General features: G+C 42.9%; 1 protein-coding gene across 5 annotated transcripts in view; it reads left to right on the top strand.

Moving 5' to 3' along the window:
* Window positions 1-17,173, top strand: part of Wdfy3 (WD repeat and FYVE domain containing 3) — a 227,702-nt gene that overhangs the window by 175,233 nt on the left and 35,296 nt on the right. For 4 of the 5 annotated variants that reach the window (XM_035453188.1, XM_027388521.2, XM_035453190.1 and 1 more), the window contains 8 exons: window positions 819-928; window positions 3,012-3,194; window positions 4,209-4,366; window positions 4,912-4,989; window positions 5,242-5,469; window positions 10,323-10,376; window positions 12,382-12,550; window positions 15,492-15,655. In XM_035453188.1, coding sequence (XP_035309079.1) covers window positions 819-928; window positions 3,012-3,194; window positions 4,209-4,366; window positions 4,912-4,989; window positions 5,242-5,469; window positions 10,323-10,376; window positions 12,382-12,550; window positions 15,492-15,655 — 1,144 coding nt within the window. The remainder of the gene's footprint in view (window positions 1-818; window positions 929-3,011; window positions 3,195-4,208; window positions 4,367-4,911; window positions 4,990-5,241; window positions 5,470-10,322; window positions 10,377-12,381; window positions 12,551-15,491; window positions 15,656-17,173) is intronic. The other variant, XM_027388524.2, reaches the window with a different exon arrangement.

The following is a 17,173-nucleotide window of genomic DNA, read 5'->3' as shown; positions in this document are numbered from 1 at the left end:
TTTGCTTTTTTGTTGAAAACAAATTGTTTTCACACAGTAGATTGTGATCATGGTTTTCCCTCCAAACTCCTCCCAGATTCTCCCTACAACCCAACTACCACCACCCCCTCTCCTTCCCTCTCTCTCCCTCTCTTTAGAAAACAAACAGGCTAACAAAAAAAAAAAATAAAATAAAAAGAAAACAGAAAAACATAAGAAACACACAGGCATGCACATGCACAGACAGAACCCATTAAGGGCAAAACTACAAACCTTAATGTACAAACAAAAAGACCAGTAAGATTTAAAAAAAAAAAAAAAATCCCAAAGCAGTATGAGACAAAACGCCTACAGAAATACCATTGGGTTCTTTTTGTGCTGGCCATCTACTGCTGTAGAAGGAAGAACCATGGGTGTTGTTACCTCCTGGGTGGGGAGGTAGTGCTTGGCACTGCAGGGCAGCTGCAAATGAAACAGGGAGAGAGCTACAGCCTGGAGAGTACCCTGGCATGCAAGGGTGTTTTAGAGAAGTAGTCTTTGTGCAATTGTAAGATAAAAACTGTTCACACTGATCTAAAGCTGGAACTGCTACATGACAGTCTGGATCCCTAAAAGCTTGAACTCTGTACATGTCCCTAAATTCGTCACCCCTTAAAAGTGGCCCCTTTCCGTTAAACTAGGAGTCCTCTTTTTGCATCTGCTGAATGTCTGTCTGCCAGGATTGAAGATGTGATGGATGGAGCCAGTGCTTACCCATGTCTGCAGAGCAATTCATACCCATTACCACTTTCAGCTATAATTATTCCTTCTAGTGGTTGACTCTGGTTTGAATGTTTCAGCAATGTGGAAGGATTCGGCCTGGAGGCAGAAGCACGCATGACCACGTGGCACATCATGATTCCCTCAGACATTGAACCAGACGGTGGCTACAGCCAAGATATCAGTGAAGGTAATCTCCCCTCACTGGTTGTGGATGTGTTGCTGTTCGACTCCAGTTTTAGACACAGCAACATTGGTTTCAAAAACTGCTAACATAGGCAACCTGTCCTTTTACCAACCTGCACACAGACCATCTTCAAACGCTGAGATGAGTAAAATAGTGAGCCCAACAATGCTAACCTCCAATCTTCTTATGAAACTTGGTGGCATTTGTGCAGCAGATACTAACTTGGCATTTTCTAGAAAGAAGACTGCCTAATGCTTGGGTTGGCACATCCCCATTAGAGACAGATGTCTTCTGAGACAGGTTGTCAGTGGTCCCATTTGATCTTTTTGCTTATGTGTTTATCTTTGAGATAGGGTTTCACTGCACACCTAGGCTGACCTTGAACTCACAATGTACCTCAACCTAGCTAAGATGGCAGTGTTCCTCTTGCCTCAGGTCCCCACATCTTAGTCTCTCTTTTAGAACCTCATTTTTCCCAGTTCTGTAAAAATTATATATTGAGACCTTTGTGCAGATTGATTTCTTACTTCCAGGTCCTAGCTGAGGTCACTACATAGTGTGTATCTCTCAGCAAGTCCATGGGGTTGTATTATGTATGGTCTTATCCTGGGAAAGGCCAGACCTCAAATTCTCCTCTTCATTCATTTATCTAAGCAATTCTGTCTTCTATTAAAACATCTTGATCTCCAAAACTGAGGTTCACCCCACTAGAATTGAAGTCTAGAAACTTTGTTCCTCAGTGTGCTCTATAGACCAATAGCGTCAGTCTCTCTTGGAACTCATAAGACCATAGATTGTCAGCCCTTCTCATCTATTGAGTCAGAATCTCCAGGGCTGACAATTGGCCATCTATCACAAGCCCTCAGAGGGATTCTAGGGCTTACTAGGGATGGATGGATGGGCAAGCCACTGTTGGTGGGACTATAAACTGATGTAGCCACCATGAGAGTGAGTGTGGAGGTTCCTAAAAAAAAAAAAAAAAAAAAAAAAAAAAAAACCTTAAAAAAGGAAGCCAGCTGTGGCAGGCAGGTGTCTGAAAGTTCAAGGTCAGTACCCAAAGCTGCGTAGTGAAGCTGTGTCTCAAAAGAAAAAATTGAGTTACCTTATGATATAGCTGTACCTCTCCTGGGTATATACCCAGAACTCTAAGTCAGCTAACTTAGAGATATTTGCACATCCATATTTATGTCTGTACTATTCTGCTACACAAAATAGAACCAGCCTAGAAGAGAAAATGTGTCCGTAGGAATGACAGAATGTTGTTGACCATAAAGAAAAATGAAATCTTGCCAAAAGATGATACTGAAAAATCATTGTTAAATGAAATAAGCCGGACTCAGAAAGAAATACTACCTGTGTATTCTCATGTGGAATCTATATTTAAATGTGTGCACACGTGTAAGAGAGGTAGACAGACAGAGACAGAGGTCATGAGAGTTAAAGGGGTCACCATGAGAGAATAGGGAGGGATCATAAGACAGTGAGCAAGTGAGTAAGGTGGGAAGCGTGTGGTGGGCGCATTTGATGTGAAAGCAGCTACAGGGGCAGGGTGACTGGGGAGGAGGAAGAGTGCCAGCAAGAGAGGGGAAGCATGGGAGGCTGTGAATACGATTGCATATATGTATAAAGATGCCGTGATGATCCCTCTTGTTTTGTCCTCTAACTTAAAATTAATTTATAGGAAGAAAATGAAGTAAAAATAGTTTTTCAGGGCCTGAGGATGTAGCCTTGGCAGAGTACTTGAGTAGCAGAGATGGGGCCCTGGGTTCTGTTGGAGGTAAAGGACAGTCCGAGATATCAATTCTTATCTGAAAGTTGGTAGATAAATACTTGTAATTTTCAGTTTTATAAATGAACAGTACACCATTTTTCACATGGATGTAAAGATTTTTTTAATGTTTTCCACATATGCGAAACTTAACTTTGACTTACCTAAGTAACTCTCTTCATTGAACCAAATACAATCTAATTGTAAAATTTTGTTTTGCTATCAAATACAGTAGTTCAAATTCCTAGATGTTAGGCATGAAGAAAAGAGCTGCCTTTGTGTTCTCTCTGGATCCTTTTCTTCCTTTCAATTTTCAAGGGCGCCAGCTTCTCATCAAAGCTGTCAACAGAGTCTGGACCGAGCTGATCCACAGTAAGAAACAAGTCCTGGAGGAGCTTTTTAGAGTCAGCCTGCCCGTCAACGACAGGGGCCACGTGGACATAGCCACCGCACGGCCACTCATCGAAGAGGCTGGTTTGAAATGCTGGCAGAATCATTTGGGTAAGAAGGCCCATAGAGACCCTGTGGCTTCTGCCCTGGGTGCACTTTGTACAGCCAAGGCTCTCTCTGTCCACGTGTGAGTTTAGAGAGTAACACACTGCTGACAGATAGATGTCACTATCAGTAATGTGTCCATGTCCACAGCCTTTGACCCTTAACTCTGAAATTTTAAAATCCCTTAAAGCATGGTTTTCTTATTAAAAGTGCCTTGGTAGCTGTTTTTATCGTATTAGGTACAAATGTTCATCCATTTTGTTGTGTGATGTTAATGTGCTGTATTATGGTGTATTGCCATGGACCCTTGGTGGTGTACAGTGTATAGTGTTTATACTTTGTAGCTTTCTTATAATCTAAAACATTTTGTCTTCTAAAATATTCTCAACAGCAGTATCTCAATGTTTTGAGATAATAGATTGTGAATCATTAACATCGAGACACATTCTACTTTGAATAAATCTTCATATTAGAAGAGAGTGACATTATAACCAAATGTAAATTCAGCTCCATACGAATTCTCCAGCATCTGTCCTTAAACAGGATCAACAGTAAAAAGTCTGTGATACCTAAAGGAACTCCGTGATGATAACTTTTAGTAATTGTGGCAGTTCTTCATGTGTGGGTGATTCATCTCCAGATCTGTTCACAGGCACAGGGGCGGTGCAGGGAGCATGGTTCCTACATTGCTGTGTTTTCCAAATCTACATACATATCTATAGTTTCATTTACATGGGATGGATGACAGATTGAAAATAACAGCCAGTGAAGTAGAACAGTGATGGCCTCGTACTGTGATGGACACATTCACATTATGTGAATGTGATCTGACTTGCCAAATCTAATTTCTTGTTGCAGTCATATATTTTTCAGACTGTGCTTGACCACTGAGAGCTGAGGCTCCAGGAAGGGAATCATGGATAATGGGAAGATAATTGTGGCCTGTAACCATAACATGAAATAGTCAAAGACTAATAAACACATGATGAATTGTACAGTTGCCTAATTTTAAACTTACAGCCCATGAAAAGAAATGCATAAGTCGAGGAGAAGCCTTGGTGCCTACCACACAATCCAAACTGTCCCGGGTCAGCAGCGGCTTTGGTCTTTCCAAACTGACAGGGTCGAGAAGGAATCGAAAGGAAAGCGGCCTTCATAAACACAGTCCTTCCACCCAGGTACAAGGGTTTGCTCCATGGCTCTTCCCTTTAGGATTTATATCTCCAGGTCTAGTTTGGGTGTTTTCTGTAATACTGCAGAAGGTTTGATGTAGGACTTCTCTACATTCTGCTTTAGAAAAGAGAGGTGACAGATTGCAGAGTGTCTTCAACCTACCTCCCCCATTAACCTTTCATCATTGTCCTTCACAACCCAGTGGCAGTGTGAAAAGGGTCTGAAGGAGTTGGCGTGTATGGTCATATGTGCCGTATAGGGCTTCTGGGAAGCGAACACTAAATTGGAGTCCACTATGCAAGAAGGGGACTTGGGAATGCCCTGAGGCTTCATCCCTGTAGAAAAGAGAAGGGAACTAGACACTGGGAAGTGTCAAACTATAGTGTACTTCACCTTACTTGGCTGCAGAAGGTCATAGGCCACATTGGTCTCTCAGAGTTAATTGGCCAAATTTTAACTCACTGTTCAGCACTAATTTCAGGGACAGTTAGCTCATTTTTCCCCCAGAAAATTCAGAAAAATTTAAGGCTCTTTTCTCATGGTTTGTTAGGAGATCTCCCAGTGGATGTTTACACATATCGCTGTTGTTCGTGACCTGGTAGACACACAGTACAAGGAATATCAAGAGGTGAGTGTCCACAACACCAGTAATAGTGTGTCTGGCATCCTTGGCTGTGATGTGTGGTGTTTTAAAGGTCTTATTCTTAGGTTACAGCAAACCCCACTTCTATAAAACCATTAGCTTTCTTTCCATGAGCTACAAATAAAATATATTTAATATTTACTGAATGACTTGGATTGAATTTGTCTCCCAATTATAACTTCAACTTGTCTGTGTTTTTTTATTACTGAAAAACTAACATGGCCTCTTTCCCGACAGCGTCAGCAGAATGCACTAAAGTATGTGACTGAAGAATGGTGCCAGATCGAGTGTGAGCTGTTGCGGGAGCGAGGACTGTGGGGTCCCCCCATTGGCTCCCATCTGGACAAATGGATGTTAGAGATGACAGAGGGACCCTGCAGGATGAGGAAGAAAATGGTGCGCAATGACATGTTCTATACCCACTACCCTTACGTGCCAGAAACAGAGCAAGAGACAAACGTGGCGGTAAGTACACACCAGCCATCATGGTGCCTCTTCCAGTCCTTCATGCTCGGTTTTCCACATCAGTCAGTTACCTGTTAGGTAAACTGCAACTGGAGGACTGTGTGTGTAAAACCAGTGATGTTACCATCAGTAGTGTAGAGCACACGTTACGTGTTACAGAACCTCTTTAGTTTCCCACATTTGTGTGTTTAAAATTAGAAAGCGAGTTCTACGTCATAGGACCGTTAGGATTACTGCAATGGAGTATGTTAAGAGAGCAGTGTCTGCCACAAGGTAAGCACCCAGCAGCTCTCACCTTCCCTTGAGCAAGTCCTGGCTCCATACATCTTGAACTCTGTGGTTTCAACCCCTGTTCTAACGCTGCCTAGAATGCAGGTCTTGACGTCAGCATCAGTGTCCATCCACAGATAAACAAAGTGTAGTGCATATGGGATAGAGTGCATCAAGAAGGGAATGCTGTCATTTGTTAGCATCTCAGTGGGTTTGGAAATGTGCCGAGTGAAATAAGAGAGCTACAGAGAGAGAGGGAGGTTGCTTACAGTTCCCCCCAGTGTGGTATCTAAGGCAACCAAGCTCACAAGCAGAGGGAGTGTGGTAGTCAGGGAGTCGGGTGTGACCAGGCTGTAGTGGGACACTGACTACACTTTGCAGACCTGGTACACATAGAGGAATTAGAGGTAATGATAATGTGTCATGTTTCAGGATTGGTGAGGGTTTCCTGTGCTCATTTCAAAAGTGATAAAATTTGAAGTAATATGTTAGTTTGTTTAACATGCAAATTGTACATTGTCTGTGATAGTATCCCCTTCTACCTCATAAACATACATGGTCATAATTTGTCAGCTTACAGTATTTTTTAAAAGAATAATGTTCCTAGACTCCACTAATCATCAAGATTATTGAAGTTGTTAGTTCCATCATGAACACCATACTGTCTTAAAGTGCTGTGCTTTCAAATGTGGACACGCTGAGAACACAGCAACCAACCCCTCCCCTATTTTGCACGCTTTTCTAGCACCTATGAAAGCAGAGCAGTAATCCTTACACTTGTTTATTTCCTCCATAATTCCTTAAGTGTTAAAGTGATCTTTATATACGATGCTTAAGTGAGCACTCATGGCTGGAGAAAGGTCAGGCAGAATGAAGGAAGGGAAGAGAGAGGGTGTAGGGGAGAGGTCAGTCAGAATACATGTCGGAGGAAACTGTCTGACAACACATTAATAAAGAGTCTAGGCTGTAAAATAAACACTCTCCCAACATGGAAACAGTTCAGGATTTGGCTTTCAGTGAGGCATATACTAGTGGGTTATTTTTTCCCACAACTACAGTGTTCTTTACTGTATTTATACTTTTGTCTTGAACAATCTTATTAGTTTATTCAAGCCCATGAAAATTTCAGGATTGGGAAAACAAAACTATCCGAGGTTCATACGTGTCTTAGGGTCTCTATTGCTTCAATTAAACACCATGACCTGAAAGCTAGCTGGGGAGGTAAGGGTTTACTTGGCTCTTATATCCACATCATAGTCCATCACTAAAGGAAGCCAGGACAGGAACTCAAACAGTGCAGGAACCTGGAGGCAGGAGCTGTTGCAGAGGCCATGGAGGGGTGCTTCTTACTGGCTTGTTCCCCATGGCTTGCTCAGCCTGCTTTATTTTAGAACCCTGGATTACCAGTCCAGGGATGGCACCACCCACAATGGGCTTGAGTCCTTCCCCATCACTAATTAAGAAAATGCTTTAGAATCACATCTTATAGAGGCATTTTCTCAGTTGAAATTTAAGATTAGCCAGAACAGTACCTAAGCCTTCTGTGTCATCAGCATCTACCCAAGCAGAGGAGCCCACTAGCCTTCGAGAGCTAAAGAAACACACTAGCAAGAGTGTGCCACATGGAGCTAGGCTTTTCACAGACAGGTTATGTAGTAGAAAATACAAGGCAGGTGGGAAATGTTGGTGTGTTTACATAGTGTGAAGGAATGAGTGGGAGGGAGAGACAGTTACAGAACACAGAGTTTGGGTTACATGTTAACCTGAGATGTGGTGAAATTTTCCACATAAATTTTTACTTTAGTTTTAGTAATTTAAAATCTGACAAATTTGAAAGGCATTGCATGTCCACTTTTTTGATATGGAGTGTGCAACCTGTTGAGGGTGTCATCTGCAAAGCAGGCAGTTAGATGCTCCTCAGAGCAAGTCTACTACAGTTTCATTCACCTAAGTCTCAAGAGAGCCTCTCTCAAGTCCAGTTAGTGTCACCCCGGCTTTACACACACGGAACTGATTAATGTTTGAAAGGTTAGAGCTGTTAAATAGTGGGGTACAACATGAGTATAGACCAGCTAGCCCTTTAGTCAGATCACATGACAAAGCTTCCATTTTAGTATGGTGGTCCAGGACTTAATCACATCACCAGGGAGACGCAGGTAGGAGGCTCAGGAGTTCAAGACCAAGCTGGACCCCATAGGCACCATTGAGTTATTCTACACAGATATTGTTTGCTAGGGGGGGGCTTCTTCTCTGTTGCTGAACGTCTGGTAGTTAAATGCTGAGCTACAGGAAACAATGAGGAGAATTTTCTTAAGTTGGAAGTTTTTGTATTATCAGGGAACCAGAAATTTGGGAGGATGAATATGAGGGAGTCAGTTTAATGTGTGTGAAGATAAGCAAAGTATAAATATTTGTGTGGCTGGATGGATGGATGGATGGATGGATGGATGGATGGATGGATGGATGGACCGATGGATCATGTAGATCTTCTAGAACTCAAACCTAAACAGTTCATTTGGGAAATTCCATCACCACCATGTTTTAGAGATATTAAAGTTAAAAAGCATAAAATTACTTTCTAGAAATTTTGAGTGAGAAACTAGATTTCTATATGACCATAATTATAATAATAATATAGTTTTCCTATGTAAAAGGAGATTGCAGTAATACCAGTTTGTTGGCATACTGTTTGTGTTTGCCATTCACTTCTGGACTCTTTATTAAAATGTTCACCTCAGTCAGGAGGTGATGAGCACGTATATAATGTAGCACTTACTTGCACACGTGTGTGACTTGTACTGCCCATCTACTAGCTGGGACTCTGTAGTAGACCAGCAATTATTAGTTTGCTTCAAGAATAGTACTTGGTCCCTGTTGTTTGTTGTATTTATCATGTACCTATCCTGTAGGGTTTGTTCTTTTATTAATTTCAGTATTGATCACATTAAAACAGTTCTGCTTATTATCAATTTGGGTTCAGTATTTTTATAACTTTTTGTCAGGTTGAGTCTTACATTCACTGAAATTCACAAATGTTAGGATTGGGCCCAGGGCCCTTGTTCTGTCTCCATACTGCTGACTTACATGCCTCAGCCCCTTCTTTCTTTCTCATGCTTGAATTTTAAGGCCAAACCTTTACCTTTAAAGTGGTTTTTCATACTGCTGGATGTGGCAGCTCAGTCCTTGGGTATTTGGGAAGCAGAGGCCGGGAATCTTGATTTTGGAGCCAGTGTAGTTTGCACAGTGAATTTCTAGCCAGCCAGGGCTGTGCATTGAAACAAAAGGTGAAAACAGAAAGCTTTTTCTGTTGTGGTCATTTAGGGTAGTTTTGGCAAATGTGCTCAGACCCCTCCTGAGGTAGCAGTACTGCCTGCCATGTGTTTTACATGGTTCCTCTGGTCTGAGGCGTGTGCCTAGTTTCTCTCAAAGCACAGGATTCCCTGAAATCACATCAAGTCCTTCAAAGTACTGTCCAGGGTCTATTTTGCCTAGGGAAGGGAACAAGGTGAGAATTGATTACCACAGGGAAGTCCAGACAGGAGTCCTCAGAGCAGGATTCTGGAGGCCTGCCGGCTGTTTCTTCCCTGTAGCCATCTGTTTCCTCCCTGTAGCTGTTTCCCCCTGTAGCTGGCTGTTTCCCCCTGTAGCTGGCTGTTTCCCTCCCTGTAGCCATCTGTTTCCTCCCTGTAGCTGGCTGTTTCCTCCCTGCAGCCATCTGTTTCCTCCCTATAGCCATCTGTTTCCTCCCTGTAGCTAACTGTTAACTCCCTGTAGCTGGCTATTTCCTCCCTGTAGCTGTTTCCTCCCTGTAGCTGACTGTTTCCTCCCTGTAACTGACTGTTTTCTCTCTGTAGTTGACAGTTTTCTCCCTGTAGCTGTTTCCTCCCTGTAGCTGTCTGTTTCCTCCCTGTAGCCAGCTGTTTCTTCATGGAAACTGCACCAGGTGTTCAGCAGAATTTCCTCATCCATCAGGCGCTTGCTGATTCTCCCAAAGTCCTTTTCAGAAAAGCGTTTGTCTGAGCTGATGGCACCATCCAGCACCACTGGTGGCTTTTCCCAGCTTCTGTCTGTCAGGCAGTGAAGGGACTGTGTTTGGGCTTCTATGGCAGGGTGGATGTCAGCCATGCAGCCCTGGTTTTATGTGTGGAGGTCCTGTAGATGACAGCTTAAATCACATGAGTTGTCACAACACAGGTGCAGGGGAATGTGGGGGAAAGGAAAGCGAAGAGCCTAGTACAAGGCTCTGTTCTTCCTGGCTTCTGTGTTGTGTGTTTTTCTTTTAAAGCCCTGTAAACTCATCCATGATAGCACTGCTGAAGTTTTGTTTTGCAATTTTTATGTCTGTCTATTCAGAGCACTGAAGCTTTTGTTATGTTTAAATTTTACTTAAAACCCTGATCTTTGGTCAAGAGGAAATAACCGCAGAGACTCAGCAGTTGTGTAAGTGTCCAAGTAGATCATGTTAATTCCCTTTGAGTTGAGTACATCTTTTGTATGTCTGTGGTCCTCAAGAAAATTTTGTTTTTGATATCTCTGTATGCTTTTCCCCCCTGATGTGTCTGTACTTGATGCCCTGTTTTCAGTCTGAGGTCCCAAGTAAAGAACCCGAGGCACCCGATGATGTCACTGCTCAGAAGGTAAAGCCCTAGTTGCCACAAAGAATGCAAACTACTTGCAGCTTTGTTCTTAGTGCACGGTAGATGGTAGCACACTAACTTTAAAGACTGACTGGTCTTTTGTGAGTTCCCTTGGGTGGAAAACATGCTGTCCTTCTTTCGGGGACATCCTCCCGTTCCTCGGCTGTTAGGTGTTCTCTTTGCAGGGGTTTTATGCTACTCATTAACAGGTGGGGCTCTTCACGCGTGACTAACCAGTTATGAGGCATGTTAGTAATGGGCAGTTGGGCACCCACAACTTTTTAAAATACACTGTAACTGTTTTAAATGCGGAGAGTACAAGACTATCCCTATTAAATTGCTTTCCAGTCAGAAGAAATTCGTCTAAAAACTTACTGTATGATCACTTCTTTAATTGGCAGACATTTTTCATTTTCTTGCGAAAAAGATTCAGCACTTTCAATATAGATACAGAAATGCACCTGGACACATTTTGGAAGAAGTCAATAACCAAACCTACATGCATTAATCCATTATCTTGCCCATCGCTAACTATGCCATCATCTTTTAAAATATAAGCAGTTTTGGCTGGTGATACTCCAGATACTGCCCAGTCTCCTGCTCCTTGCTGTCTACTAAGATTTTCTTTCTGTTTTTATAAAGTATAAGCAATTTTGAGTTGAATATGATCATTTTGTTTCATACAGAACAACCATAAAGGTACTAAGTTTGTTGTCTTCCTTTCATTTATAAAGGACACTGCATTTTCCTTGTTAGTTTGCCCATCAGTTGGACTTCCCACTCACTACTGTAAAGTCATTCAACGTCATTTTGATACTCTCCAGGGTTGTGTAATGTTTTCCATCTTCATTCCCGACATAGATCTCCTCAGTTTGCTTATAGAGCTCAGTTCCCCAGCTCCACACCTAAAACTAGAAGAAGGAGGGTATGGCTTCAGTTAGGTATCTCACGTCTGAAAATCCGTCCAGTATTTCAGCCTAAATATCCCAGCCAGCCAGCCACTTGTTTTCCATTTTAGTTGGAAATCAGTTACAAGAATAATGGGGGGGAAAAAAAGATTTTTTTAAAAGACTGAATATTCTTCCTTATAACAAAGCAGAAATAAAATGTTATCTGAAGAGGAAGCAGCTTCAGTTCTCTTGTTTTTTAGAATCTTTAATCCAAAGCCTGAGTCTGGTTCTGATTTTAGCAATTGATATTCACATACGTTTTTAGGGAGTTTGAGCCATTACTTTCTCCTTGCATATGATTTTAAGAAGGAAAACAAGTTTAAGTCGGTTGGAAAACTCATTTTAGAATAAAGATTATTCTGTGAAAGAAATGTTCTATTGTATCCAGAAAATTGAATGTCTTCTTATCTTAGAGATCTAGGTATTCATTTCTTCGTCACAATTAAGTTGTCCTTTAGTTGTATGTTAACAGACAGGAGATACCAGTTCATCTTGCAGGCCAGCCAGAGAGCGCCACCTAGTGTTAAATGTGTCTTCTGTTCAGAGTCAGAATGTAGAAGTGGCAGGAGTTGGCTGTGTCCAGAGTCCTGTAAAACCCAGGACCACAGAAAGACACAGCATGGTTCTTGCTCTTCCCTGCAAACTCTCGAAGTAAGCATGAAGACTGCCCCAAGTGAGCGAGAGCCCTTCAGTCTCTTCAGACTGGACAACCCTGTTGCAGCCCACTCCTTCATGGTGGCATGCTTTCCTCTACTGCCCCAGAAGGTTATCATATTCAAAACTGACTGGGAACTTCACCAGCTCAGAAATGCTATTTGGTTAAACATGGTCTCTTTCTCTTGGGAAGAGCAAAATTGCCACTATTGTTCAATATATGCCTTTTTACAATCTGTGGAGCTCTTAATGGAGCAACAACCCAGGAGTCTGTGTATTTAGTGTTTATTTATCTGCTCTGTGCAAAGCCCCTAAACAATAGGAATATGGAGAAATCTTCACAAGCTTGTATTGTACTTGTTGGAAATAACTCTGAGTCATTTTCTCTTGTTATATCTTAGAAACCTGCTCGGTACAGAAGAGCCATAAGTTATGACAGTAAAGAGTACTACATACGCCTGGCCTCTGGTAACCCGGCCATTGTTCAGGATGCTATTGTAGAGAGTTCAGAAGGAGAAGCCACCCAGCAAGAACCAGAGCATGGAGAAGACACCATTGCCAAGGTCAAAGGTCAGCCTCCTCTTCGATTTTGATTTAAAATCATTTTGGAGCATTCATTCCATGTGGCTTCATAGGAAAATATGAGCATTTGCAAACAGGAGGGCCAACTATAAGCATGTCTACATATGCTTGACCACCACACTATAAAGACTGATTTCTGAATGAGAACTAAAGAGACTATCTCTATTCTCTATAGATGTATAAGTCAATTGTATAGTCATTGACTAGTAAGTTTTAATTGTTTTTGGCAAAACACTCAGAGAACCTGATTTCTGAATGTAGCTGCAGGGAGTCTTCTCAAATTTAGCCTCTGGAGATTAGCACAGATTGACCTGGAAGGCCACCTCTTTCTGCATCTGTGTTCACATCCTACCCTACAGCACATGCAGGGGCTGGACATAACGAGTCCTGCCCCACATCCTACTCTGGCCCTCCTCTGGATCCTACCCAAGGGTGGAGCTTTGCTTCTCTCTCTCTCTCTCTCTCTCTCTCTCTCTCTCTCTCTCTCTCTCTCTTTCTCTCTCTCTCTCTCTTTCTCTGTCTCTCTCTCATACAAGGTGCAGTGGTTTCTTTCTCAATACTGCATGTCTCTTTTAAGTTTAGGAGTTTTCTGGAAGGCAGAGATTATTTCATCTTGTGTGGGGTGTGAATGTGCGTGAGTACACAATGAGGAAGCCCAGGGTCATCACAGATGTAGCTCTTGAGACACCACCCACCTTGTTCTCTCTGAGCTCTCTCTCACTGGCCTGTAGCTCACTGATTCTGCTAGACTGACTAACCAGCATGTCCTGGGAATGCTCCTGCCTCAGCCACACCAGTGCCAGGATTACAAGTGTGCAGCATTATACACAGCTTTATATGTGTGTCATTTGGGTCTTCATGCTTGTGTAGCAGGCATCTCACCATCTGAACCCTCTCTCCAGCCACGGCTTCTTTCTTTCCCCGTATTCCATCGGCACGTTCCTAGAAAAAAAGGAAGAACTAATTATGTATAGGACCCATAAATTAATCGTTTGTTTTCACTTTTTTAAAGTGTCTGACTACAAACTCAAAAATGCTTTCATTTTCTAAAATTAAGCCCTGAAGTATAAATTAAGAACTTTTAACTAAAAGATTTAAAATTGAAAGCAAGTAGATTAAAATTTAGTATTAAAATTGTCAGTAAATTAAAACTACACTTCAGGGCTGGAGAGATGGCTGAGTGGTTGAAAACTCTGGCTGCTCTTCCAGAGGACCCACACAGTGGCTGACAACCATCTGTAACTCCACCTCTAGGGGACCCAACACTCTTCCGGCCTCTGTGGGTATCACCTACACACTAGATATACAGACATGCTTGCAGACAAAACACTTAAAATTAATTTAAAAAAAGAAAACTAAGCCTCAGATCCAGTGAAGTAAAAACTAATAGGCTGTGTCCATGTCAATAAAAAGCACCATCTAATAGTATTGTTTTCCCCTTTCCCACTAAAACACCTTGCAATGACCTCAACTTAACCGAATGCTTCCTAAGTGACCTGGGATACTCACAGAATCTAAGTAATTACAACTGAGCAGGGGACACAGTTCACATTGCACCAGTGAGACTGGGGAGGTGGGGGGCTAAGCCAAGCTTAGCCTGCAGTTAATCACCACTGGCTTCTGGTGGTTCTCTCGGGCTTGATTTTTCTAATCTCTGGGATTAGCTCAAATCACAAATGTCAGTGTAGTTACTTGTATCCAACAAGTTATATGAGGCATAGAGTTGGAGGTTGTGAATCATTAACCTGAAAGTTAATGCAGGTAGAAGTCTTCCCCTTCATGGATATTCTCAGGGGCTTTATCTCTCCTGGTTGTCCAGACTTTGCCAGAACTGCTGGTCACTAATGTTCAGTGGACAAAATTTTCAGCAGACTTCACCAAATGCTGGAGCAGTGCTGGTAGCAAGTATACTGCCATGTTTGATGGTACAACTAAGGACTGTGAAGATCCTGAATGTGTGATTTATGCTACAGTTCTGAGAACATTTAATATCCTAGGGTCTCACTGATTTTTCATGAAATTATCAAAGTACAAGAAGTAAAGCATCTTCTTACTTAATCCATAAACTAATGATCTGTTCCTGTGTTGCTAAAAAGAGTTCTATTCCTGTTCCTCATGACCCATTGTTTGACTAATTTCACGCATGTATGAAGAATCTCATTGCCACTTTGAGGCTTGGCACAGCCTCCGTGAGACTCTGAGTGAATTATAAAGTGTTGGAGTGTGCTGTCCCTATGTGTGTGACAGTGACTCGTCATTTACCCTTCACTCACAGTGCCTCTCCAATGCTCCTCTTCTATAAACAACACATTCTTGCCACCTTCTGACTTCTTGAGAACTGTGTTTGATAGTGGTTCCAAGGAATTTACATTAATTTTCAAATTTCGCCCTCCAACAAACCTAAGCTAGATAGAATCCTCCTCCCCACTTAATGGAGAAAACCATGGTCCACAAAAGGCAGATAATTTCCCAGAGTCCTTCAGTGTTTAATTCCCAAGCCCTTGCTGCTGACCCTGGAACATGGCTGCTGGTCTGTGCTCTACAACAGGGACTGTGTGTGAGTAAGCTTTTGCTCCTGTCACAATAGTGACAAGTAAACTCAGAGAGAACAGAGGTTTCAGAGTCTCCTCCTGTGGCCGGTTGCTACTGCTCTTTTGATGTCTGTGGCAAGAGAATAGGTACCACATGGGAGAGCAAAGCTGCTCACCTTGTGGCAGCCACAAAACAGATAAGGAGATGGGTCCAAGTCTCCCCTTCCAGGGTGCATCACCTATTGACCTAATTTTTCCCACTAGGCCCCTCTCTAGAAACTCCACTCCTTCCCCCAGTACCATCCTGAGGGTCAAAGCTTTAGCAATGGGTACCCAAACCATAGCCAACTCTGAAACTGAACGGTTCCCAAATGGCCCTGTTGGTTTCTGTACTGTAGGCCTGGTGAAGCCCCCGCTGAAACGCTCTCGGTCTGCACCTGATGGAGGAGATGAGGAGACCCAGGAGCAGCTACAAGACCAGATTGCTGAGAATAGCTCCATAGAAGAGGAGGAGAAAACAGACAATGCCACCTTGCTGCGCCTGCTGGAGGAAGGAGAGAAGGTACTGTGTTTCCAGGGTGGAGTGTGCTTAAGTAGCAACCTGAGACAAGGTGCAAGAGAGCCCAGGGAAAAATGAGGATTCCGGCCTCCTTGCACTCAACAGTGCAAGAAACAGAGGTCACAGTTGACATCTACTTCACTCTTCCGCTGTGCCATTGTTAGACCGCAGCTCTCCACAGTCCTGATCAGTCTGCAGACAAGCCATCCAGATGCCTCGGCCTTGATGCATCTTTCCCTCTACGTCTCCATAACTCTAGTCATCATGTACAAACTCCAGCAGCTGACCAGTGCCCTCCCCTCTAGCTGTGTTTAACCCTGTTCTCCCTCATTCACAGGAAGCTATCTGCCATCCCTCCCTATTCTGTCTGCCTCCTCTGTCCTGCCCACCTCACGGTGCCTTGCACCCTGAGCACCTACAGCAGCTTGAGTGCCTGTTACTCTTTTGCTTAAATTAGAAAAAGGACGCAAGATGAGACATGAGAACAAGAGATACATTAACCATAGTTTCTTATAGGCCGGCAGAGCAGAGAGAGTAAGAGAATAGAGAGACGGAGAATTGAAGTGAAGTGAAGGGAGGAAGAGAGGAGAGGGCGAAAGAGAAGAGAGAGTAAGTGGGCAGGGATCTGTCTTTTAAAGGGGTCCTTTACACCTGCGTGCAGACTTAGTTCCCATGGAACCCTGGGCTGACCAGGGTACTGCCTGAGTGGATTCTGCCAGGTAACAGGGGCAGGGTAGCATGATGCCTGAACCTTTCATGCCTGCCACAACTCATTGTGTACACTGTGGTTTTAGCTCTGAACTTTGCTCATACTGTTTCTTCTAACAACTACTCCTGCTTCCCTTTACTGCTATAGCGTCTAGGCTAGTAACTCCTGTGTGTCCATTAGTCTAGGAGTCTATAGCCCACATCAGGAAACTTGCCTGCTCAGCCTCACTGAGACACCCCTCCCTCCGTGCTTATAGATATCAGCATATTTGCCTATTGTAATCATTTGCTCCTGTATCTTCTCTTCCCGATGTGTGCTTATACTCAGGCACTGTTTCCTACCCACATCCCATTATCTTATACAGTTCCAATCACAGTAGACACACACACCTTCCTGCAGGATTAGCTACAGGAAGAAAGGTAGATAAATTGGTTACAATGTTATGAGTTTGCATATTGCCTTTCTCAGAGGCTATCCTTAGTTTTGCCTCTTGTATCAAGTCTCAATACAGCCCCTGAGATCTACCTACTTTAGGAAGTAGTTATGAGAAGCTTGTTATACATGAGACTACATTTCAAAAAAGTAAAATAATTTTTAATGTTTGGATTTCCCTACAAACAGTCTACTCTTTTATTTATTTGTTGGCTAATTGGTTGGTTGGTTTTTTGAGGCAGGGTTTCTCTGCAGAGCCCTGGCTGTCCTGGAACTTTCCATGTAGACCAGGCTATCCCTGAACTCGAGATCCATCAGTCTCTGCCTTCCTAATACTAGGATTAAAGGTGTGCACCACCACTGCCAGCCTTCTTCTGTTG

Source organism: Cricetulus griseus (genome assembly GCF_003668045.3).
Source record: "Cricetulus griseus strain 17A/GY chromosome 1 unlocalized genomic scaffold, alternate assembly CriGri-PICRH-1.0 chr1_1, whole genome shotgun sequence".
Lineage (NCBI taxonomy): Eukaryota > Metazoa > Chordata > Mammalia > Rodentia > Cricetidae > Cricetulus > Cricetulus griseus.
Note: the sequence above shows the minus strand (reverse complement) of the source record. Positions and strands in the feature narration are given on the sequence as shown.